Genomic DNA, 24730 nt, shown 5'->3' on the forward strand with positions numbered 1-24730 from the left:
GTGCTGCAATTTGGGAGTGTGTCTGTGTGTGCGCACATGCTTGGGATGTGTATTTGTGTGTATGTGTGTTGTGATGTGTGAATATTTGTGTGAGTGCATTGTTGCAATGTGTGTGCGCGCGTTGTTGCAATGTGTGAGATAGGTGTATGTGTGTGCATTGCTGCAATGTGTGTGTATGTGTGCATTGTTGCGATGTGTGCACGCGCACTGTTGCAGTGTGTGTGATGGGCATATGTATCTGTGTATTGTTGTAATGTGTGTTGTTGCAGTGTATGTGATGTGTGTGCATGTGTGCATTGTTGTAATGTGCGTGTGTCTGCGTGCATTGTGGTTGCAATGTGTGTTATGGCTGTATGTATCTGCAATGTTGCAAAGTGTGTGCTGTTCCAATGTATGGGTGTTGTAATGTGTGTGTCTGTGCACTGTTGCAATATGTGCATGCTGTTGCAGTGTGTGTGTGCGCGCGTCTTTATGCACTCTTGCAATGTGTGTTATGGGTGTATGTATCTGGGCATTGTTGCAATGTGTGTGTGGTTGCAGTGTGTGTGATGGGTGTGTGTACCTGGGTAGTGTTGCAGTGGGTGTGTGTGTGATGGGTGTGTGTTGTTGCAGTGTCTGTGTGTGTGTGTGTGTGATGGGTGTGTGTTGTTGCAGTGTCTGTGTGTGTGTGTGTGTGTGTGATGGGTGTGTGTGTCTGGGCAGTGTTGCAGTGTGTGTGTGTGATGGGTGTGTGTTGTTGCAGTGTGTGTGTGTGTGTGTGTGTGATGGGTGTGTGTGTCTGGGCAGTGTTGCAGTGGGTGTGTGTGTGATGGGTGTGTGTTGTTGCAGTGTCTGTGTGTGTGTGTGTGTGTGATGGGTGTGTGTGTCTGGGCAGTGTTGCAGTGTGTGTGTGTGATGGGTGTGTGTTGTTGCAGTGTGTGTGTGTGTGTGTGTGTGATGGGTGTGTGTGTCTGGGCAGTGTTGCAGTGGGTGTGTGTGTGATGGGTGTGTGTTGTTGCAGTGTGTGTGTGTGTGTGTGTGTGTGATGGGTGTGTGTGTCTGGGCAGTGTTGCAGTGTGTGTGTGTGTGTGTGTGTGTGATGGGTGTGTGTTGTTGCAGTGTCTGTGTGTGTGTGTGTGTGATGGGTGTGTGTGTCTGGGCAGTGTTGCAGTGTGTGTGTGTGATGGGTGTGTGTTGTTGCAGTGTGTGTGTGTGTGATGGGTGTGTGTTGTTGCTCTGTGTGTGTGTGTGTGTGTGATGGGTGTGTGTGTCTGGGCAGTGTTGCAGTGGGTGTGTGTGATGGGTGTGTGTTGTTGCAGTGTGTGTGTGTGTGATGGGTGTGTGTGTTCTTGCAGTGTCTGTGTGTGTGTGTGTGTGTGATGGGTGTGTGTGTCTGGGCAGTGTTGCAGTGTGTGTGTGTGTGATGGGTGTGTGTTGTTGCAGTGTCTGTGTGTGTGTGTGATGGGTGTGTGTTGTTGCAGTGTGTGTGTGTGTGTGTGATGGGTGTGTGTGTCTGGGCAGTGTTGCAGTGGGTGTGTGTGTGTGATGGGTGTGTGTGTTGTTGCTGTGTGTGTGTGATGGGTGTGTGTGTCTGGGCAGTGTTGCAGTGTGTGTGTGTGTGTGATGGGTGTGTGTTGTTGCAGTGTCTGTGTGTGTGTGTGATGGGTGTGTGTGTCTGGGCAGTGTTGCAGTGGGTGTGTGTGTGTGATGGGTGTGTGTGTTGTTGCTGTGTGTGTGTGTGTGTGATGGGTGTGTGTGTCTGGGCAGTGTTGCAGTGTGTGTGTGTGATGGGTGTGTGTTGTTGCAGTGTCTGTGTGTGTGTGTGTGATGGGTGTGTGTGTCTGGGCAGTGTTGCAGTGTGTGTCTGTGTGTGTGTGTGATGGGTGTGTGTTGTTGCTGTGTGTGTGTGTGTGTGTGTGTGATGGGTGTGTGTGTCTGGGCAGTGTTGCAGTGTGTGTGTGTGTGTGTGTGTGTGTGATGGGTGTGTGTTGTTGCTGTGTGTGTGTGTGATGGGTGTGTGTGTCTGGGCAGTGTTGCAGTGGGTGTGTGTGTGTGATGGGTGTGTGTGTTGTTGCTGTGTGTGTGTGTGTGTGATGGGTGTGTGTGTCTGGGCAGTGTTGCAGTGTGTGTGTGTGATGGGTGTGTGTTGTTGCAGTGTCTGTGTGTGTGTGTGTGATGGGTGTGTGTGTCTGGGCAGTGTTGCAGTGTGTGTCTGTGTGTGTGTGTGATGGGTGTGTGTTGTTGCTGTGTGTGTGTGTGTGTGTGTGATGGGTGTGTGTGTCTGGGCAGTGTTGCAGTGGGTGTGTGTGTGTGATGGGTGTGTGTGTTGTTGCTGTGTGTGTGTGTGTGATGGGTGTGTGTGTCTGGGCAGTGTTGCAGTGTGTGTGTGTGTGTGATGGGTGTGTGTTGTTGCAGTGTCTGTGTGTGTGTTTGTGTGTGTGATGGGTGTGTGTGTCTGGGCAGTGTTGCAGTGTGTGTGTGTGTGTGATGGGTGTGTGTTGTTGCAGTGTCTGTGTGTGTGTATGTGTGTGTGATGGGTGTGTGTGTCTGGGCAGTGTTGCAGTGTGTGTGTGTGATGGGTGTGTGTTGTTGCAGTGTGTGTGTGTGTGTGTGATGGGTGTGTGTTGTTGCTGTGTGTGTGTGTGTGTGATGGGTGTGTGTGTCTGGGCAGTGTTGCAGTGGGTGTGTGTGTGTGATGGGTGTGTGTTGTTGCTGTGTGTGTGTGTGTGTGTGTGTGTGTGATGGGTGTGTGTGTCTGGGCAGTGTTGCAGTGTGTGTGTGTGATGGGTGTGTGTGTCTGGGCAGTGTTGCAGTGTGTGTGTGTGTGTGATGGGTGTGTGTGTTGTTGCAGTGTGTGTGTGTGTGATGGGTGTGTGTGTCTGGGCAGTGTTGCAGTGTGTGTGTGTGTGTGATGGGTGTGTGTTGTTGCAGTGTCTGTGTGTGTGTATGTGTGTGTGATGGGTGTGTGTGTCTGGGCAGTGTTGCAGTGTGTGTGTGTGATGGGTGTGTGTTGTTGCAGTGTGTGTGTGTGTGTGATGGGTGTGTGTTGTTGCTGTGTGTGTGTGTGTGTGTGTGATGGGTGTGTGTGTCTGGGCAGTGTTGCAGTGGGTGTGTGTGTGTGATGGGTGTGTGTGTCTGGGCAGTGTTGCAGTGGGTGTGTGTGATGGGTGTGTGTTGTTGCAGTGTGTGTGTGTGTGTGTGATGGGTGTGTGTGTCTGGGCAGTGTTGCAGTGTGTGTGTGTGTGTGATGGGTGTGTGTTGTTGCAGTGTGTGTGTGTGTGTGTGATGGGTGTGTGTTGTTGCTGTGTGTGTGTGTGTGATGGGTGTGTGTGTCTGGGCAGTGTTGCAGTGTGTGTGTGTGATGGGTGTGTGTTGTTGCAGTGTCTGTCTGTCTGTGTGTGTGTTTGTGTGTTTGTGCCTCGGCGCCTTCACACGTCTCTCCCCCGCAGGGCGCGATCCCACTTCCCTTTGCCCGCCGGCCGCCCCGGGCCCCCCCGCGGGCTCCCGCCCGTCCCGCTCCGGGGGGGCCGCGCTCTCCCCGCCGCCTCCCGCCCCCGGCCTCCTCGGCAGCGGCGCAGGTGGCCGCGCGCGGCGGGCGCGCCCCAGCCCCGCTCCCATGGGCCGGGCTGCCCGGCGCGGGCCCGGACGCCGGGGTCCCCGCCGCTGACGGGGCCGGGGGAGCGGCCCGGGGTCCCGCCGCGATGGGCGAGTGGACGATCCTGGAGAGGCTGCTGGAGGCCGCGGTGCAGCAGCACTCGACGATGATCGGCAGGTGCGCGGGGCGGGGGGGCCCGGGGGGGGTCTGACCCCGTGCACCCTCCGGCTCTGGGGGGGGTCTGACCCCATGCACCCTCCGGCTCTGGGGCTGGTCCCATGCACCCTCCGGCTCTGGGGGGGGGGGTCTGACCCCATGCACCCTCCGGCTCTGGGGGGGGGCTGGCCCCGTGCACCCTCCAGCTCTGCGGGGGGGGGGGCTGGCCCCGTGCACCCTCCGGCTCTGGGGGGGGCTGGTCCCGTGCACCCTCCGGCTCTGGGGGGGGGTGCTGGTCCCGTGCACCCTCCGGCTCTGGGGGGGGGGCGCTGGCCACAGGGGAGCCGGGGGGCACATGCACCCTCCCGGGGGGGCTGGAGGAGTTTGTGTCCTGGGGGTGCCGAGAGCCATTGCACCGAACGGTAAATCCTGGGTTTCATGGAAACCGCGTCAAGCCGAGGCGTGCGGAAGCACCCCGAGTTCCAGCACCCCTGCGCCCTCCGGCTTTGGGGCTGGCCGCCGGGGGCGGGGCACGGGCCCCTGGCAGGGAGCTGGGGCCGGGGTTGCCAGCTGGGGCAGCAGGACAGGCATGCGCCCGAATTACCCGCCGGGAGAGCCCAGTGGGTCTGGTGGTTAGAGCAGGATGCTGGAGTTCTGGAGTGGAGCCAGGACTCCTGGGTTCTCTCCCAGCTCTGGCAGGGGAGCAGAGCTAGGGGTTAGAGCCGGGGGACTGGAGGGAGGATCCAGGTTCTATTCCGGACACAGCCTTCCCGAGTGATCTTTAGCAAGTCCCATCCCCTCATTCTGCCTCAGTTTCCCCCTCTGTAGAATGCGGGTTCGGCCCCGGATCTACGGGATGGGGGGTTTGCAGACCGCGTGCTGGGGGATCCCGGCCGGGGGAGGTGCTATCCGTGTGAAGAACAAACCCAGCACCCACCCTGCTCTGCGGTGGGGGGGGGGGGGGTGCGTGTGGGGATATGGGGCGATGTGTGTGGGGGGCGCCAGGGGCCCTGTTCCGACCCGGCAACCCCTCTGCCAGGGGGCAATGAAGGAGCCGGCAGCTGCCCTCCCCGCGGGGCTGCGGATCAGTGCCGGGGGAACCAGCCAGCTGCTCGCGCTCGCTGTCCCCTCCCTGCCCGCAGGCCCCGGGGGCAGACGCGCCGGCCTGACCCTAGAAGTCAGCCAGGGAAAACGGGGCATGGGGGGCCCTGCCGCCCGGGAGGGGGGAGCAACCTCCAGCTCTGGCACAAAGCCACCAAGGCAGTGGGGCCGGGAGGAGGCGGCTCTGGACGGGGAAGGGGCATAGGGGATGGGCAGGGCGGGAGGAGAGAGAGGGACAGGGGAGGATGGACGGATGGTGGGGGACACTGACTCCAGGCTGTGAGATTCCTGGGGGCACCCGTCTCATGTCGGGGGGGCCGTTCCCCAGCAGGGACTGACCCCCGTGTCAGGATCACGCTGTCGGGTCTGGTCCCAGGCCCTGGTTGGCTGCATGTTCTGGACTGTGTCGGCAGGCTGGGAACCCGGGCTGGGCCCATACCGTGTTTTAGGGCCCCGCGGCCGAGCGAAGCGGGATCGGGGCCGAGATGAGCAGGAGGGTTCGGATGCGGAGGGGTTCCCGAGCGGGACACAGCGGGGTGGGGCCTTGAGGGCCCGGACCCCAGCCTCACTCCCCACCCTACGGTTCCTAGCTGATGCTCGCGGGCGGCCTGGCGGGTTTGGCCTCGGGGCAGGACAAGCGGCCGCCAGCTCACAGAGGGCATGAGCAGCCCAGGGGTCCCCTGGCATGTGCTGCAACAACCCGTCATCCCAGCTTGCGGGGCATCAGGGGTGGGCGCCACACAGACCCCCGGCTGAGACCAGGGGGCCCCCCTGTCACGCCACACAGACCCCCGGCCGAGACAGGCCCTGCCCGTCACGGGTCAGCATCACCTGCGGTGAGTGATCTCCTGCACGCGCAGACCCCTCGCTCCCGGAGCCGCAGCCTCCTCTTGGGGACTCAGCCCTCTGGCCGGCTGTCTCTGGGGTTCCCCCTTCTCCGGGGGGTATCAAAATCCCACCGGCAGGGGAGCCCGGGTCTTCCCTGGAGCCTCCTTCGGCTGCCAGTTCCCTGGCTTTACACAGGCCCCTCCCGGCGCCTCCCCAGCTGCGCCTCGTGGCTGATTAATCAATCCCTGCTCCCTGGCGCCTCCGAATGGACCCTCTCAGCGGCGGTGTGGGGCATACGCCCCATCCTCCTGCCCCATAGCTCTCCCCGCCCAGGTAGACCGAGGAGGGATTGTTATACCCATTTTACGGCTGGGGAAACGGAGGCACAGAGCTTGGGCGAGCCGCCCGAGGTGACTCGGGGGGTCTGTGGCAGCGCTGGGAATGGAAGCCAGGCCTCCTGCGCTCCACCCCACCACCAGGCACAGCCCTGATGCCCGGCCATCCGGTAACGCTGCCCTCGGCAGCGCTCAATTCCTCTCCACTGGGTCCAGGGCTGGGCTGTGGGAGCAGGTGTGGGGCTGGTTGGAGTGGGGTGCAGCAGGTGGCTCCAGCCTGCGTCAGGGCAGAATCCAGCACATGGCGTCTGGCAGGGGCCCGGTGGGGGCCCGTCGCCCAGAGTCACTGGGCTGGTGAAGGCCCTGGGGGCTTCGCTCCAGGGAGGGAGGGGCCCACATGTGAGCCTATGCCCATCATCTGACTCATCAGCTTCCATTAAAGGGCACCTGGGCATGATGTATTGTAGGGGAGTGGGGTCTAGTGGTTAGAGCAGGGGAGCTGAGAGCCAGGACTCCTGGGTTCCATCCCCAACTCTGTGACTATGTTCCTGGGTGGCCTTGTGGAAACCCCTGGCTCAATTTCCCTGTCTGTACTATGGGTCTAGCAGGTTTGTCTTTCAGGGGCTGCGAGGATCGATCGCAGGCGTGAGGCTCTCATTCCAGGCAGGGCCCTAGGCAGCTGGGGCGGTGGGGATATGGTGGACCAGCTCTCCTGCAGGTCAGTGGCCCAGAAGGGCACGGCCGTGGGGTTAATGCCCTGGGACTCTGGGCTCTAATCCCTGCTCTGCCCTGATTCCCTGGGCAAGTCGCTGCATCGCTCTGGGCCTCAGTTTCCCCAGCTGTAATGTGGGAGAAAAATCTGCCCTTTGCTCAGATGATGAGTTCTTTGGGGCAGGGACTGTCTCCTGCTGGGTCTGTGATGCCTGGCCCGACAGGGCCCTGATCTTGGCCGGGGTCTGGGCCACTGCCAGCCCCCGGGGTGAGATTGTGACCGGTGCCGAGGGAGCAGAGACAGACGAGGCCGCTGCCCCATCACTGAGGCCAGGAGGATGCTGGTTTCAGCCCTGTGGGGTTTGCGTGCGCTGCCCCCTGCCCACCGGCTGGTGGGCATGTGGAGGGGTTGTCTCTGGCCCCACAGATTCAGATCCTGGGGTGGGCTTTGTCTTCCTGATGGAGTTAGCCCCTGGCCTGCTGGGGTTTGCTGGCTGCGGCGCTCCACCCCAGAGGTAGCTGCATTCTAAGGGTGCAGGGTTGGGCGTGAAAGGCCCCAGGGAAAGCCACCGAGAATCAGGGACCGAGAGGTGCTGGCCCTTCTCCCCGCTCCGGCAGCAGGGCAAAAGGTCAAGTGCATCAAACACCCTGCTGGAGCTGGGATAGATCGAACCCAGGCGTCCTAGCTCCCAGCACCCCCCTGCTCTAACCACTAGACCCCCCCTCCCTTCCCCTCCCCGAGCTGGGATACAACCCAGGAGTCCTGACTCCCTTCCCCCTGAATGCAGCTCCCACAGTCTTGCCAACCTACAAAGATCAGCAATCCTGTCTCAGACCCCCCAAGACAGAAGAGATTTTTGAAATGCTGCCAGGAGCTTGGGGTCTGACTGGTGATGGCTGAATGTCCCCTGCCCAGCCCTGGAGGGCTTGGGGGGGAAGGGGGCTAGTGTTGTCCCCTCCCCCAGCTTTATTGGGTTGGGGGATTGTGAACCCCGCTGCTGGAGCTGTCACCCCCACACAACCCAGCCCTTGATTCTCCCCTGCCCCCAGCAATTCAGGCCCACTTCAATTCACTCCCCTGCCCCACCCCAGCCTCCTGGTGTTCTTCACCCCCCCCCCCCACATGACAGGCATGGGGCAGTAGCTCCACAATGGGGGGCAACAGGGCCCCCCGTTAGCACAGCTGGTCTGTGTAGAGGAGGCCGGGCTGCTGGCTTTAATCACCTGGTGCTGCTAAACTTTCTGGTGCCCCGGACAGTCACCCCCAGCTGTTTATCCCCAAACACTATAGAGACCCCGCCCCCCCACCACCACCTCTGAGGCAAGAGATCTGGCGGGCAGGGGCTGTAAATATTGAGGGAATTTAATGCACTGGATGGGAGATGAGTAAGCATCAGGCATCCCATTATACAGAGGGGGAAACTGAGGCACAGAGGGGTCAGGGGGAGAAAGGACTTTGGTAGAGATTTTACAGCAAGAGAATGACAGAGCTAGGAATAGGACTCAGGAGTCCTGGAGCCCAGATCCCCCCCTTCTCTAACCACTAGCCAGCAGTGCCCTTTTGGAGACAGGGCTAGAACCCAGGAGTCCTGACTCCCAGCCTCCCCCGCTCTAACCACTAGACCCCACTCCCCTCCCAGCACTGGGGAAAGAACCCAGGCGTCCTGCCTGCCATGAACTCCCCCCGCAGCCTGGGCTCCCGGCGGAGCGGGGCCTGCTCCCCTCGCCGCGCCCAGCTGGGTCCCTCCCCCCCCCACAGGATCCTGCTGACGGTGGTCGTCATCTTCCGGATCCTGATCGTGGCCATCGTGGGCGAGACGGTGTACGAGGACGAGCAGACCATGTTCACGTGCAACACCCTGCAGCCCGGCTGCAACCAGGCCTGCTACGACAAGGCCTTCCCCATCTCCCACATCCGCTACTGGGTCTTCCAGATCATCCTGGTCTGCACGCCCAGCCTCTGCTTCATCACCTACTCGGTCCACCAGTCGGCCAAGCAGCGGGACCGGCGCTACTCCTTCCTCTACCCGCTGCTGGAGAAGGACGCCCGGAAGGCGCGGAGCGTCAACGGGATTCTGGTGCACAACCCCGAGGGCTCGGCCAAGGAGGAGCCCAACTGCCTGGAGGTCAAGGAGCTGCCCAGCGCCCCCCGGCGGCCGCCCAAGAGCGCCAAGGTCAAGCGGCAGGAGGGCATCTCCCGCTTCTACATCATCCAGGTGGTCTTCCGCAACGCGCTGGAGATCGGCTTCCTGGCGGGCCAGTACTTCCTGTACGGCTTCCACGTGCCGGCCATCTTCGAGTGCGACCGCTACCCCTGCGTCAAGGAGGTGGAGTGCTACGTCTCCCGGCCCACCGAGAAGACCGTCTTCCTGGTCTTCATGTTCGCCGTGAGCGGGATCTGCGTGCTGCTCAACCTGGCCGAGCTCAACCACCTGGGCTGGCGCAAGATCCGGACGGCCGTGCGGGGCGTGCAGGCCCGGCGCAAGTCGGTCTGCGAGGGGCGCAAGAAGGACCTGGCGGCCCTGGCCCAGGTGCCACCGCTGGGCCGGACCCAGTCCAGCGAGTCCGCCTACGTCTGAGCCCCGGGGCCGGCCGCTTTCCAGTGCGAACGCCGGCGGGGGTCTCTCGCTCTGCGCCCCCTCCGGACTGCGGGGGGGGCGCCGCAGGTTTGCTCCAAGGGCTGAATGGGAGACATGGGACCCGCCCCCCCAGATCCAGCCTGGGGTGGGAAGCTCCCAGTCATTTTAAAAAAACAAAAGTTATTTATTGTTCCTCGGAGTCTTCCAACATGGTGCAAGCCAGGGGGAGGGTTCCTGGAACTCGCCCCCCCCCCCATCAGCCTTTTCCAGCCCTGGGATCAGCCACGGGTGAGGAATAAATGGGGGGGGGGGGGGGGGCTGGTTGTGTTTCTGCAGGGAGAAGGGGCGGGCAGATCACGTTCCCGGCTTTTTCTCAGCCCTTGGGCTGGAAATAAAAAAGGAAACCAATGAGCAGATGCAGTTTTTAATCATTCGGAAATAAGCTGGGTGGTAGATGGGGCTGGGCTGCAGGGAGCAAGGGGGGGCTCTCCCCTGGCAGTCCGGCCTGGCCCGTCTCACTTGCAGGGGGGCGGGGGGACACAGGCTGCAGAGAAACGGGGCAAAGTGTCCCTGGGTGGACGGCTCCCTGCCGTCAGCAACACCCCCCCCCCCCCAGAGACGGGGAGCTTGTGGCTGGGAGATGGGACTGCAAAGGGGGCAGTCCCATCCCCCCCCACCCAATCCCATCGGCCCTCCCTGCCTGGCTGGGGGAGGTGCCGGGGGCTGGTTCTGGCTCAGCGCCCGCTGCCAGTCCCAGGAACCCCCCCGCCCCATTGGGATTTCAGCCCTTAAGCTGCTCTGGGCTGTGACCATCTGGCCATATCCCCCCCACCCCCACCCCCCGCACTTTGCATGGTGGGGGGGGGGGGGGGGAGAACCAGCCCCTGTAGATAATGGTCCAGCCCTTCGCCAGCACTGAGAGGGCTGCAGTCTCCTGCTGCCCCCCCCCCCCCTGCCATGTTAACATCATCCCCATTTACAGAGAGGGAAACTGAGCCACAGAGAGGGGGCAAGACATGGCCAAGATCACTCAGCAGGGCCAGGGATAGAACCCAGGCATCCTAGTTCCCAGCCCGCCCCCCCCCAACCCTGAGAGACCCCTCCCCTCCCAGAGCTGGAGACAGAACCCAGGAGTCCTAGCTCTGTGCCCTCCCTTTAATAATCCTCTCCCATCATCCCCTCCCCCCCAGTACTTTCACCTTTTAAGCCCCTCACTGCCCTGAAGCTCTGGGTTGTTGAACAAACCCCCCCCCCCACATGGCTCAGCCCCAGGGGGTGGGGGGAGAGAAAGGGGGGGAACAACACCCTAGTGACTCCTGTGTGAGCCCAGCACGGACCCCCAGCCGCCCCGTGACAGCCCCATGCTCCCCCCCCCCCCCCGACCCCGAACAGCCCTTGGGCTGCCGTCATCTGCTGGTGTCAGGTTGTGAGTAGTGGTGCGGCTGTGCCCGCTGGGGGCTGTCACACCCCAGAGCCCCATTAAAACCGTGACCCCTCCCCATGGCCAGCACCTGGCCCCCACTGGGGGCAGACGGTGGGTGGGAGGAGGGATGAAGGGAGGGACAGCTGGCAGGGGGGGCAGTGGGTATAAATCCCATGAGGACTGGAGGCAGAAGGGGGGGGTGAGGGCAGGGGTGACCAGGCCACAGCCCCCTCCCAGGCCCAGAAGGGGGGGCAAAGGCAGATGCAGCCAGCCAGTGAGATCCCACAGTGCCCCTTGTGCTGGGATCACGGGGGGGGGGGAGAGAAGCACCAGGTGAGCAGGGACCTGGCAACAGCATTTCCCCCCCCCCCTTCATTAGCACGAAGGAGGTGACACCTCGTTCCCAGTCACACCTCTATTAATGGAGCATGGGAAGAGCAGGGCACCAGGAAGGGGGGGAGGAGCTGGGAGCCAGGACTCCTGGGTTCTTTCCCAGCTCTGGGAGGGGAGTGGGGTGTAATGGTTAGAGCGGGGGGGGGGGGGCTGGGAGCTAGGATTCCTGAGTTCAGTTCCCCTCACCTCTTTTCTGATCTGTGCACTTGGCCAGGACACATGTGCCCCCCTCTGGCATCTGAGCGTCCCACAGTCTCCCCCCGGCAGCAGGAGAACGTCCTCCCTCCTCAGCCCCCCAGCCCAGGGGGAGCCAACCCACACAGGAACAAGACCCCCAGCCTGCCAGACCTCCTGGGCTCCGCACTGGCGCATGGGGCTTTGTCCCCCGACTCCAGGGGTCCCCACCCCACAGCTGCGCCGACCCCTGCCCAGAGCATGGGGGCTGCCCAGCGTTGGGTGGGGTGAGATGGGCCCAGAGGCAGAGCAGGGCCTGGCACCCAGTGGTGGGCAGAGGGTCGCCAGGCCCGCTGAGAGCCAAACCAGGCTGGGGCTGTTTCGATTTCGGAGGCGGCTGGGAGCAGGCCGCGGCCCACGAGAGCGAAACTGCATTAGGTGGCCTGAATTATGCATGGGAGCTGGGACGCTGCGTCAGCGCATCCCCCAGAGCCAGCTGCTGCGGGCGCCGGGAGGGGAGCTGCTGGCCAGGCAGAGTCCCTCACCGGTGTGGGGGGGGCAGGGTCACCCCGGGGAGCAATAGACCCACCAAAGCTAGAAATCTTCAGCCACTGTCCCCTGGCCAGGAGAGGGCCCCAGCTCCACGAAGCAGACTGGTAGCGTGATGGGGGAAACTGAGGCAGAAAGCCAGTGAGGATGGAGGACTCCCTGACAGCCAGGACTCCTGGGTTCTCAGGGGAGTCCCAACAGCACTGGAGCTGGGCCAGAAGGGTCCACTCAGCAGCAGAGCCAGGGAGAGGACCCCGGAGTCCTGGCTCCCAGCCCCCACTCCCTTCCCAGAGGTGCTGGCCAGGAAGGGCAGAGAGGAGCTGGCTGGCTGGCAGATGCCACGGTGGAAGCTGTGAGCCAAGCTGGCATCCCCAGCAGCTGGGGGGTGATGGGGGGGGAGATGCTGTCCTGAATAGAAGCCAGATGTTGCTAAACCATGCACATCAAATCACAGCGCTGGCGCCCTGCAAACGCCAGCCCCGTGGTGCCAGCGGGCAGCCGCCGTCCAGCCCTGGATCGCAGCCACCCGGACTACGGGGGTGCTAGGGGCCCGTGCGGGAAACGAGGAGCTGGAGCGACAGGAGATGCCCAGGGCTCTAATTCGAGGGTCGGTACAAACGGCCGGCACTGGGGTCCACGCTACAGCCTGCAAGGCAAAGCAGAGGGCGGTTAGGGGGCACAGCCGGGTGGGGGGCAGGAACGGGGCATTCAGGGAATCTGCTGCTGGTGAAATCCCAGAGACCGAACGCTTTATCCTCAGAACAGGGGGTAACCCCAGGGGGAGGGCCAGCACCGGTCCCATGCACCCTGCTAGACCGGACACGCCCCCCCCCGCGCCCCCATCCCCCACTGCCCCAGCCCGTGGGTCCCCCCCGGAACCCCCTACTTACGTGACTTCGCGGAAAGCCCTCTTCTCCACGTACTTCAAACGGTATTTCCTCTTGAACCTGGTGGGGGGCAATGGGGAAAGGGGGGGTTAGATCCCAGCCACAAGGAATGGGGTACAGGCCCCTCAAACCCACCAACCGGGGGGAGGGACTCAGGATGAGCCATGGAACACCCCCCACCCCACCCCCTCTGCTCCCCAGAGCCCTGGAACACCCCCCACCCCACGCCGGAGCCTGATTTGGGAACCTATGGGGGAGGGGGATGGGTTGGGGGAGCCTGCGCCCCCCCCCCCCCCCAGTACTGGGTCCAGCACCTCAATTAACCGCTTACGGCTAGCGATGCCCACGCTGCCCGAACCGTCCCAGGGCGTCAGCCCTGCCCTGCCCCAGCCTAGGGGCAGAGACCCCCCCTGCCCAGGGCACACGTGGGTCGGGATTCTCCTGCCAATCTCCCCCCGGCAGAGCAGGCACAGGCTGCCCGGGGCCGTGGGGCCCCCCCACTCACTTGGCTCGCTCCCTGGGCTCGATCAGGTTTCTCTTCTGCAGGCTCTTGAAGCGGTCACGCAGGACGCTGCCCTCGGGCTGAGCGAGAGACGGGCAAAGCTGGTCAGAGCCGGGGGGTTCAGTCTGTGCTTTGGCTACGGAGAGGGGAATCTACTCGCTCCCATTTACCAGCCGCCCCTCACCCCGGCCTCAGATCTCAGCGCTGGGCTGGGACGCCCCAGCCCCAACTCTGCAGACGCCCTCATTGAGCTTCAAGAGGCAGCGCGTGCGGGGGGACGGGACGGACGGACAGGGGACCCTCAGAGCAGCCAGATGGGGAGACTGAGGCAGCAGATGGCCCCCTGGAAGAATGAGAGTGCTAAGCTGCCGCCCGCATCAGCCCCATCCATGCCCTGGGGGGCAGCTGGGACCACCCCACAGCTGGGAGGCTGCAGCCCCCTCTCCCACTGCCCCAGACTGGGGGGGCCCCACAGCGCAGAGAGGAAGCCGGTTCCTGTCCCACCATCAGCTGAGGCCCGCGAGCTACACCTGGCGAACGAGAGCGGGGGACGCTGCGCCCTGGGCACCCGCTGGGGGCATCGGTGGGGCCCCCCGGTTGCGGAAGTATTGCACAGGAAGGCAGTGCTAGAGACAGAGCAAGGAGGAGGTGCAGAGGTGGGGGAATGGGGGGCCACAGGGGTCGGCACGGCGCCGGCTGGGTGAAATCCCAGCCCTGGATCCGCGCCGGGGCCCGCAGGTGCAGACATGGACATGGAATTAAGGCAGGGGAATGTGGCTGGGGGGGCGGGGGGGGGCGGAATGAGCTGTTGCCATGTTAACAGGGGCATCCGTGGGCACCCCTCATTGGACCACAGGCTATACACTCTCATGCTCCAGGGCAGGAGGCAGCTGCCAGCCACGAGGGTCAGGCAGGATTTGCCTCTGCAGACAGGTTATCCCATAATCATCTACTGGGGGGCGGGGGGGGACATGGCACTGGCCCCTGTCGGAGGCTGGGACCGGACTGGACGGACGGGAGGCGGCACCCGCCGATTGGGTGCTGGCCTGTCTGTCGGTGCGCACAGGACGAGAAGGGGGCTACATCTGGTGCCCTCAGTCCCCAGGTCCTTCCCCACTGGGCAGGGCCCGGGAAACCCCGGGTGACCTTCACATTCCCAGCATGCACTGCTGCGAATCCTCGTAGCGCAAGGATGGGTCTCATCACGGGGCACCAGTGTCGGCCCCGCCCCCCGAAACACCGAACCCCGGGGGCACCAAGAACAGCCCTGGCACCAGGGAGATGGCTGCTGGTGCATGCACCCACCTTGAGCGTCCGCAGGGACTCGGCCAGCTCCGTGCTCAGCTGCACCTCCAGGTCGGGGTCTTCGTACCTGCCAGAGAGAGACCCCGGGGGTGGGGGGGAGGGTTAGAAGAGGAGCAGCCCCCCCACATGCTTGCCCTGAAAACAGAGCTCCTCCCCCAGCCAGAAACAGCCCCCGTCGGAGCCCCCTTTATGTGGCAGCCCCCTGCGCCCGCTTCACCCTCCATACCCTGCTCAGCGCCCCCAGTTCCCAGCGCCTCCTTCCTCCCCAGGCCCAGCACCCCCAGCTCCCTGCATCCCCTTTACACCAGCATCCCTAGTTCCCGCCCCCCAGCTCCCTGTTGTACCCCTGTACTGCACCCCCCCCTTTAGCCATCCCTTCACCCCCCCATTACAGCCTGCTCCCCTTCCGGGTCCCCAGGGGTCGGGCACCTGGGAAATCGCCCCCCCCCAGGAGAGTCGTGCCCATGGGCCCGCCACGCTCAGAGGGACAGGTCCCTCGCTGCTCACTTGAGCCTGCCCAGCCGCCGGGGCTTGGTGGCCTCGGCCCGTCTCTTCGCCAGCCGCACCCGCCTCCGGCGCGCCAGCTCGGCCTCACGCCGCTTCACCTGCAGCCGGATGGAGCGGAGCTGGAAGAGCTCCTGCCGCCGGCACCGCACCGCCTTCTCGCCCAGCCGCCGGGCCGCCTGCAGGGACCCGAGCGGGTCAGATCCAGCGGGGCACTGCCCCTCACCCCTGGCAACAGCCCCCACAGCCTGGCCCTACCCCCTGCTCTAACCACTGGGCCCCACTCCCCTGCCTGAGCTGGGAGAGAACCCGGGAGTCCTGCTCCCAGCCCTGCCTGCTCTAACCACTAGCCCTCACTCCCCTCCCTGAGCTGGGGGAGAACCCAGGAGTCCTGCTCCCAGCCCTGCCCTGCTCTAACCACTAGCCCCCACTCCCCCCCCTGAGCTGGGAGAGAACCCAGGAGTCCTGCTCCCAGCCCTGCTCTAACCACTGGACCCTACTCCCCTCCCTGAGCTGGGAGAGAACCCGGGAGTCCTGCTCCCAGCCCTGCCCTGCCCTAACCACTAGCCCCCACTCCCCTGCCTGAGCTGGGAGAGAACCCAGGAGTCCTGCTCCCAGCCCTGCCCTGCTCTAACCACTAGCCCCCACTCCCCCCCCCCCGAGCTGGGAGAGAACCCAGGAGTCCTGCTCCCAGCCCTGCTCTAACCACTGGGCCCTACTCCCCTCCCTGAGCTGGGAGAGAACCCGGGAGTCCTGCTCCCAGCCCTGCCCTGCTCTAACCACTAGCCCTCACTCCCCTCCCTGAGCTGGGAGAGAACCCAGGAGTCCTGCTCCCAGCCCTGCCCTGGTCTAAGCACTAGCCCCCACTCCCCTCCCTGAGCTGGGAGAGAACCCAGGAGTCCTGCTCCCAGCCCTGCCCTGCTCTAACCACTAGCCCCCACTCCCCTCCCTGAGCTGGGAGAGAACCCAGGAGTCCTGCTCCCAGCCCTGCCCTGCCCTAAGCACTGGACCCCACGCCCCTCCCTGAGCTGGGAGAGAACCCAGGAGTCCTGGCTCCTCCAGCCACCGGTGCTGCACCTTCCCATATCCAGCTCCTAACAACTGCCCCTCCCGGGTGCTCATTCCCTTGCCCCCCGCCCCCAGCGTAGGGCCCCAGCGGGGGGGTTGGAGCCAGCCCCCCCCCCCCGTTGGCTTTGGGGCTGAGCCGGCACGGGGAGCAGATGGCAGTGACTGGGCGCAGCAGATGGCCCCGCACTGCCGCACCGAGAATGAAGCTCGCTCTGGCACAGGGCCCGGGAGGCCGCGGACAAGCTGCTTGTTACCCTGCCGCTTCTCAAGGGCGATCTGCAGACCCAGGGGGATCCCAGCACGGGGTAAGGGGGCCCTGGGGTGTCACTAGACAATGGCAAGGGGGCTCGTCCCGGACACCCCGCCCCATGGGATCGTGGCCAGAGGGCACGGGCCAGCTGCCATCAGCCGGTCACTATTGACTGGGGCCTGATTACCCATCCCCCCACGCAAGCGGAAGCCAAGGGGAATTAGGCACCAGGAATTTGGCTTCCTTCTCCCTCCTGCGCTGCTGCTCCGTTTTCTTCTCACGCAGGGGGGCCGGAGGTGGGGGGGCCTCGGGGGCCAGGGGCTCATCGGGCGCCTCTTCGTCACCCCCCTCGTCCGCCGACTCCTCAAGCAGCCCCTCGCACTGCTCCCGGAAGGCCGTCTCCTGCAGGCAGAGCGAGCAACGGCCATGAGACAGGGACAGTCACACGGGGCTCTGGCCCCACCGCCAGAAGGGGAGCAGGGCCTAGGGGTTAGTGTGGGGCTGGGGAGCCAGGACTCCTGGGTTCTATTCAGGGAAACTTCATCACTGTTGCATGGGAGCCGCCCCAGCGGAGGTGGGGGGGGGGGGGGGTGATGTGCCCTACGGCTGCAAGGGGACATGGCCTGAAACACCCTAGTTCTCTAGGGAGCTTTGTTGGGGGGGGGGATTCGCTTGACCCCGAGCTGCCAAGGCTGCTGGACCCTGGGGGCGTTACAGGGGTGGGGAACGTGGCACTCAGCGACTGGCACTGCTGGGCCCGCAGGGCATCCGGGGCCACCCACAGTGAGACGGGAAGGGCAGGGCCCCTCTCATGCCCTCCCCGGGCAGGGTCTGGGGGTTCCCTGGCACTGGGGTGGCATTACTGACGGTGTCCTGCGGGCCGGCCCATCCCCTGAAAGCGATTCCCTACGAGGCTAAATATAGCGGGATCGGGTGGGTGGGGGGCGGGGAAGCCTCCAGCCAAGGACAGGGGGAGGGCGGGGCACGTGCCCCTGCACCTCCCGACTCCCAGGCTGGGGGGCAGGACTGGTGGGTTTGGCCATGTCCCCTCTCCACCCACAGCCTGGGGGGCCCCCGAGCCCCCCCAAGCCAGCTAAGCATTGCCTGCCCCCCAGCCCCGCAGGAAGGCTGCCCCCCCAGGGGCTCCCGGCCGCCTGGCTCTCACCTGGGTGGGGGCCTCGGCCGCCGTGGGGAAACGCAGCTGCCTCTCCAGCTTCTCCTCGGCCTTCTGCCGCCGGAGCTCCACCTCGTGGGCCTGGAGCAGCAGCGCCTGGGGGGAGACACGGGGGTCAGCGGGAACAGCCCCCCATTCACCCCCAGCTCAGCAGGGCCCTGGGACCCCCCCCACATAGCCCTCCCCCCAGCCCTAATCACCAAAGGGCAGGAAAGCTGCCCCCCAAGTCCAGAGTGGGGCCGCAAATCCCGCCCCCACGGCTGCTCCATTCCCAGCATGCACTGCTGCAAATGCTCCGAGAGCAGGCTGAGCCCGGGCGTGTGTGCGTGGCATGGGGGGGGCTCAGCCAGGGCACCCCCCTGCCCCCTACCTGGTGGGCTTGGAACGTGGGGTTGTAGGACCCCCCGGCGGGGATGACTTCCACGGCCGGCAGCTCCGACGGCTTCTTCTCCAGCCTGGCGGGGCGCTGAGGAGAGAACGCGGGTGAGCCGGGAGGGAAGGGCCTGGCGCCCCGCGCACGGCGCCACGTGTCCAGAGGGTCCGTGCCCACCCCCCGCAGGGACCCAGCACTCACCCGCACTCTCTGCTTCTTGGTCTGCTCCAGGAACCAGGCGTCCTGCCCGGCCAGCGGCCGGTCGAGCGGGTCTGCAGGGAGAGTGGCACGGTTACCACCAGCCCCACAACGGTACCACCCATGGAGACGGCGGGGCCTAGGGGTCAGAGCGGGGGGCACTAGGATGCCTAGGTTCTGTGTTGTTTAGTGGTTAGAGGAGAGGCTGGGGACAGCGCCAGGACTCCGGGGTTCTACTCCCAGCCTATGGCAGTGGGGTAGGGTAGAGCGGTGGGGTGGGGATGGGGGGGGGGTGGGAGCCAGGACACCTGGGTTCTATCCTAGCTCTGGGAGGGGAATGGGGTCTAGTGGGTTGGGGGAAGGGGGGCTGGGAGCCAGGACTCCTGGGCTCTAGCCCAGCTCTGGGAGTGGAGTCTAGTAGTTAACGCAGGGAGCAGCTGGGGTGACACTTCCTTCCCTAGAGGGAGCTGGGTCTGTACCGTGCTTTGAGCTCAAGGAGATCCAGAGAGACCTGGGGCGGGGCCCCCATGCTCCCCTCCCGCGGTACTCACAGCTCTGATGAGCTCTGGGGAGCATTCCAGCCAGGCAAGGGACACGAGTCTAGGCCACTCGGGGCGATCAGGAGCAGCCCTCCAAGTATGGGGGTGGCTCCATTTGTGCAGTGAGTTTCCTGGGTCTTGGACAAACCCCCAGCAAGCAGATGCCTGCAGCAGCCAGGCCTGGGCCCCAGGGGGAGCGCTGCGCAATGGAAGGCCCCCGGGTACAGAACAGAACCCCCAACCCCACCCCACGGCTGCACCCTCCGCCACAGGCCAGAGTCAGCCGGGGGAGATCTCACAGCTCAGCGGTTGTGCTGAGCTTAGCCAAAGTCACCCCCAAAAAAGGGAAACCATGAATCTGGGCCGGCTTCAGGCTAGAATCCAGGAGCCCTGGCTCCCACCCCCCTGTTCTAACCACTAGACCCCACTCCTCTCCCAGAGCTGGGAGAGAACCCAGGCGTCCTGGCTCCCAACCCCCCTGCTTAACCACTAGACCCCACTCCCCTCCCAGAGCTGGGGAGAGAACCCAGGAGTCCTGCTCCCAGCCCCCCTGCTCTAACCACTAGACTCCACTCCCCTGCCACAGAGGTTCCCTGCTTACTTGTGTCCGACCAGATGTCGTAGAAGCCCCCAGCCGGCTCGGGCCCCACACCCTGGCCGTGTGCGGCCTCTGCTCTTGCTGGCCGCGCTTTCTGCAGCCGGGCCTGGAGGAGGCGCTGCTCTCGGGGCACCACGCCCCGCTCCGCCAGCTTCTCCCGCAGCTGCTGCTTCCGCTTCAGCTTCTTCCCATTGGGGACCTGGTGGGCCAAAATGCTGCCAAGGGGAGTGAGACAGGATGAGGGCGGCTCAGGCCTCTGGGCTAGCAGGGGGCGCTTGGCCTCCCTCGGTGTGAGACCTCCATCCCACTCCCCTCCCAGTGCCAGGGATAGAACCCAGGCGTCACGGCTCTCTGCCCCCAGGCTCTAATCCATTGGACCCCACTCGTCTTCCAAACCCAGCACCCCAGTTCTGCATGGCTATTATCCCAGTTTTACCAATGGGGAAACTGAGGCACAGAGTCGTGCCCAAGGTCCCCCAGGCAGAGAACCACCCATGATCCCCGCAGGGACGGCTCCCTGGCACGCTTCTGTCTACACATGGGAGAGACGGGGAGCCACCGATACCATCCCACCAGCCCCGCCCCGGGCGGGACACTCACTCTTTGGGAGCAGGCACCTTGGAATCCGGCTGCAGGATGAGGTCTATTCGCAAGGGCTTCTCTTTGCCTTGGTTCAGCTTCCGGTCTGGGGCAAGGAGGGGAGAGACGGATGGACGGACGGCCACTCGCTCTGCAGCACCCCGGAGACGCAAGGATGCCCCAAAAGGGATGGCGTTGCCCCCCCGCCCCTGGGTATTGCATCGCCAAAGCCAGCAAGCGGCTCCCACTGCGTCCACACGGAATGGGACACGCCAACCCGGCTCTGGTCTCCCCCAAGCAGCTGGCGCGCATGGCACGGCTTCCGACAGGCACAGAGCCCAACGTGCCAGACGCAGCTCGAGCCGCAGGCCATGGCCCATCGTCTAGTCTGTTCCCCTGCGTAACCCAGGCCAGAGAATCCTCCCTGGAGCCTGCGTCTCATCAAACCCCGCCATTCCCTGGCACTCGCTGTCTGCCGAGTTGTCCCTCACAGCACTTTATTCGTTAGCGCCATTTTAACCACGGGGAAACTGAGGCACCGAGAAGGGGTCACCCAACAGCAGGGCTGGGACGAGAACCCAGGAGTCCCGACTCCTAGTCAAGTGCTCTACCCACTAGGCCACCTGGCTTCCAGTATCTTGTGGGATTCCTACGCCCAGCCCTTAGCTTGTGGTTGAGCTAGAGTGTGCGGCCGCCCCCCACGGCTCCCTCCAAGCAGCTCCCCGGTTCGCTACGCATGACGAGCGATTCGCCTACCGACCCGCGGCAAGGCGTCCTGAAGCTGCTCGTGATTTGGGGGGGCCCCCTGATTCCAGATGTCTTAAGGGCTTGACGTTCAGGCTGCGCTGAACCCCCCAGCTCTGCAATTCAGCCCCCCCTAAGGCACTCCTCGTTGGAGATCAGCGCCGGACGCTGCATGCAGCCCCTGACCGTTACAGATGGGAAAACTGTACAGATGGGGAAACTGAGGCACACAGACATGGGGACCTGCTCAGGGGTAACCTGCTCAGGCAGTGACCCAGCTGGGACTTGAACCCCAGGCCACCAAGGAAAGCAGCTGCATCTCTGCCCAGGACTGGTCCCCCCCACCCAAGTGGGACTCAGCCTTGCCCCGCAGGGACCCCCCCGCAAAGCAGCCACTGGACTCCAAGGGAGCCCCCACACTGGTTCTCCGACTGGGGGGGGGGGCGCTGCCCTTCTGCCCCAAAGCTCAGGGACCCCCACAGAACAGACTAACCCCCCCCCTCACCTTTCTCCTCACTCCCCGTGTCCAGGAAGAAGAGGCTCTCATCCGGCTTCTCGGCCACCAGGCCCCTGGGGAGCGAAGGGGAGAGACGCCCCGTTACTCCCACACACTGGGGAGGGACCAAGGGAGCCCCGATGCCCTCAGCGGGTCCAAAATGCCCCCCCCGCGCCCCCGTTCAGACTGTAAGTGCCCACCCACCTCACAGCTCCCGTTCCTCATCCTCATCCCTGATTTCCCAAGGGTCCCCCATCAACTTTTCCCTTGCCAGCCCCCCATTTTCTCCTCCCCAAATTCTACCCAGGTCCACCCCTCTCTCTAGATCCTCCCCAGTTCTCCCCCTCGCCCCCCCCCCGCTTCTGGGCCCTCTTGACACCCCTCCAGCCCTAACCCAGGAGCTCCCCCCCCAAATTCACTCCATGGCATCCTCTCTGCCCCCCCCGGCACCTATGAGGATCCTCAAGGTCTCCGACCCCCCTTTGCCCCCAGTTTCTCCATCACCCCAACCCCCAAACCCATGAGATCTTCTCCAGCCCCCAAGCTTCCCCGCTCCATGTAGCCTCCCTTCCCCTGATCCCCTCCCAGGGTCCCCACATATCCCCCACCAGCACCAATCATCCCCTCTCTTACAGGACACCCCAAGCTCACCCCACAAGGCCTCCCCATGGCCCCCATACTCACCCCCAACCATCACTGTCTCCCCCCAGCCCCTCACCCCATCAGGGGTCACCAATTCTCTTCCCTTCCCAGGGCCCCAACTTCCTCCCGCCTCTGCCCCAATGCCCCCAGCCTGCCCCCTTTCCGGCCCCCACCCCCTCCGCTTTCTCCCCATACCCCCCTCCCTGCCCAAGCCCTCCAGCCCCCACCTCTCCCATCCCCCCGGGCTCGCGCGCGCGCGCCCCACCCCCCAAGGCGCCCCCCCAACCCCCCGGGCTCGCGCGCGCGCGCCCCACCCCCCAAGGCGCCCCCCCAACCCCCCGGGCTCGCGCGCGCGCGCCCCACCCCCCAAGGCGCCCCCCCAACCCCCCGGGCTCGCGCGCGCGCGCCCCACCCCCCAAGGCGCCCCCCCAACCCCCCGGGCTCGCGCGCGCGCGCCCCACCCCCCAAGGCGCCCCCCCAACCCCCCGGGCTCGCGCGCGCGCGCCCCACCCCCCAAGGCGCCCCCCCAACCCCCCGGGCTCGCGCGCGCGCGCCCCACCCCCCAAGGCGCCCCCCCAACCCCCCGGGCTCGCGCGCGCGCGCCCCACCCCCCAAGGCGCCTCCCAACCCCCCGGGCTCGCGCGCGCGCGCCCCACCCCCCAAGGCGCCCCCCCAACCCCCCGGGCTCGCGCGCGCGCGCCCCACCCCCCAAGGCGCCCCCCCAACCCCCCGGGCTCGCGCGCGCGCGCCCCACCCCCCAAGGCGCCTCCCAACCCCCCGGGCTCGCGCGCGCGCGCCCCACCCCCCAAGGCGCCCCCCCAACCCCCCGGGCTCGCGCGCGCGCGCCCCACCCCCCAAGGCGCCCCCCCAACCCCCCGGGCTCGCGCGCGCGCGCCCCACCCCCCAAGGCGCCCCCCCAACCCCCCGGGCTCGCGCGCGCGCGCCCCACCCCCCAAGGCGCCCCCCCAACCCCCCGGGCTCGCGCGCGCGCGCCCCACCCCCCAAGGCGCCCCCCCAACCCCCCGGGCTCGCGCGCGCGCGCCCCACCCCCCAAGGCGCCTCCCCAACCCCCCGGGCTCGCGCGCGCGCGCCCCACCCCCCAAGGCGCCTCCCCAACCCCCCGGGCTCGCGCGCGCGCGCCCCACCCCCCAAGGCGCCCCCCCAACCCCCCGGGCTCGCGCGCGCGCGCCCCACCCCCCAAGGCGCCCCCCCCAACCCCCCGGGCTCGCGCGCGCGCGCCCCACCCCCCAAGGCGCCCCCCCAACCCCCCGGGCTCGCGCGCGCGCGCCCCACCCCCCAAGGCGCCCCCCCAACCCCCCGGGCTCGCGCGCGCGCGCCCCACCCCCCAAGGCGCCCCCCCATCCCCCCGGGCTCGCGCGCGCGCGCCCCACCCCCCAAGGCGCCCCCCCATCCCCCCGGGCTCGCGCGCGCGCCCCACCCCCCAAGGCGCCCCCCCATCCCCCCGGGCTCGCGCGCGCGCCCCACCCCCCAAGGCGCCCCCCCATCCCCCCGGGCTCGCGCGCGCGCCCCCCCCCAAGGCGCCCCCCCATCCCCCCGGGCTCGCGCGCGCGCCCCACCCCCCAAGGCGCCCCCCCATCCCCCCGGGCTCGCGCGCCCCCCCCCCAAGGCGCCCCCCCAACCCCCCGGGCTCGCGCGCGCGCCCCACCCCCCAAGGCGCCCCCCCCATCCCCCCGGGCTCGCGCGCGCGCCCCACCCCCCAAGGCGCCCCCCCCATCCCCCCGGGCTCGCGCGCCCCCCCCCCAAGGCGCCCCCCCATCCCCCCGGGCTCGCGCCCCTCACGCGGCCCCCCCGCCCCTCACCCGGCCGCGCGCTGCTGCAGCCCCACGTCCTCCAGGAAGGCCCCCAGCTCCCGGCCCAGCTGGGCCTCGGGCCCCCGCCATCGCTTCCAGCTCTTCTTCCGGTTGCGGCTGCCCCGGACCCGCCGCTTGCCGGGGGCGCCGGGATCGCGGGACCCGGCCCGGAAGCCCAGGAAGCCCGAGGCGGCCGCGCCGCCGCGAGTCTCCGTGGGCGCCGCCATCTTGGTAAAGGAAGGAAACGCCGGGCCGGAAGTGCCGGTTAAACTACTTCCGGCTGGCCCCGCCATCTTGGTATAGGAGAAAGGGGGGGCGCCGGCGGAGGGTTTTTATCAGCAGATTCCACACTCCCTCCCTCCCTCCATTAATCAATAATTAATAAAAAAAATCCCCGCCTCCCATGGCACCACCGCCCCCTCACCCGGACTACGGGGCGATTAATTTTTTGGTCGCTGGATTGGTATTGGAATCAGCAGATTCGACACCCAAACCCATTTTTGGGGCCGCTCAAGAGACTCGGCAGGCTGCGCAGGGAGCAGATGTGGGGCTGAGGCCAGGAACATCTGGACTAGGGCAGGGAATAATGGGGCTGTCATTGCACCTCCCAGCCTGATCCCCTTCCCAGTTACATGGATATAAATCCAGTTTCACACCCCTCCCTACATTTCCCGGTGGGCATCCAGATTCCCGGGTGTAAATTCAGATTCACCCCCAGACTCCCTGGTGGGAATCCAGTTTAATACCCCAGATTCCTGGGTGCAAATCCAGACACCCCCCCCCCACCTCTGCGCGTAGATTTCCCGTTGTAAATCCGGGTTCCGTTCTCAGTGTAAACGCAGGACAACTTCACAATGAACTCTCTGGTCAGCCACGAGGGGGCAGGACCACCCGACTCGTGCCGGTCTCCCAGGGCTGGGCTTTGGGTGGGGCCCTGCCGGGGGCTGTGATCATATTTTTCCTGCCCCTCGTGAAGGTTCGAACCGTTTTCATGGGAGATTTTCCACTTTTGGAAATGAAGAGAGGAGGATCCCCTCCCCGTGCACAGAGTCAGGCCTGATTCTTCTCTTGCCCTGGTGTCAAGCAGCTGGAGTCACTCCCCTGGAGCCACTGGCTCTGATTCCCTTCTCACTGGCCCAGTGTAACTCCAGTGCAGCCCCGGGGGGCGATTCCCGTCTGCGGGACGGGTGCCGTGTCTCTGGCCAGGCCAGCGGGCGTTGTGTGCTGGGTAGTTGTG

General features: G+C 65.5%; 2 protein-coding genes across 2 annotated transcripts; one reads left to right on the forward strand and one right to left on the reverse strand.

Annotated features, from left to right (window-relative positions):
* The first annotated feature begins 3628 nt into the window (after positions 1–3628).
* Positions 3629–9500, forward strand: LOC141976214 (gap junction delta-2 protein-like). The gene is made up of 2 exons (XM_074937045.1): positions 3629–3751; positions 8465–9500. The coding sequence occupies exons 1-2, from the start codon at positions 3681–3683 to the stop codon at positions 9282–9284; spliced, it is 891 nt and encodes a 296-aa protein (XP_074793146.1). The 5' UTR covers positions 3629–3680; the 3' UTR covers positions 9285–9500.
* Positions 9501–11296: 1796 nt separating this feature from the next.
* Positions 11297–23736, reverse strand: NOP53 (NOP53 ribosome biogenesis factor). Its single transcript, XM_074937871.1, has 13 exons — positions 23503–23736; positions 21050–21114; positions 19822–19906; positions 19225–19436; positions 18088–18158; positions 17884–17979; positions 17505–17609; positions 16568–16741; positions 15025–15200; positions 14518–14584; positions 13216–13292; positions 12714–12770; positions 11297–12469 (listed from the first exon to the last, which is right to left on the reverse strand). The coding sequence occupies exons 1-13, from the start codon at positions 23718–23720 to the stop codon at positions 12463–12465; spliced, it is 1410 nt and encodes a 469-aa protein (XP_074793972.1). The 5' UTR covers positions 23721–23736; the 3' UTR covers positions 11297–12462.
* Positions 23737–24730: the final 994 nt, after the last annotated feature.

The sequence above is a fragment of the Natator depressus genome, chromosome 23 (assembly GCF_965152275.1).
Source record: "Natator depressus isolate rNatDep1 chromosome 23, rNatDep2.hap1, whole genome shotgun sequence".
NCBI lineage: Eukaryota > Metazoa > Chordata > Testudines > Cheloniidae > Natator > Natator depressus.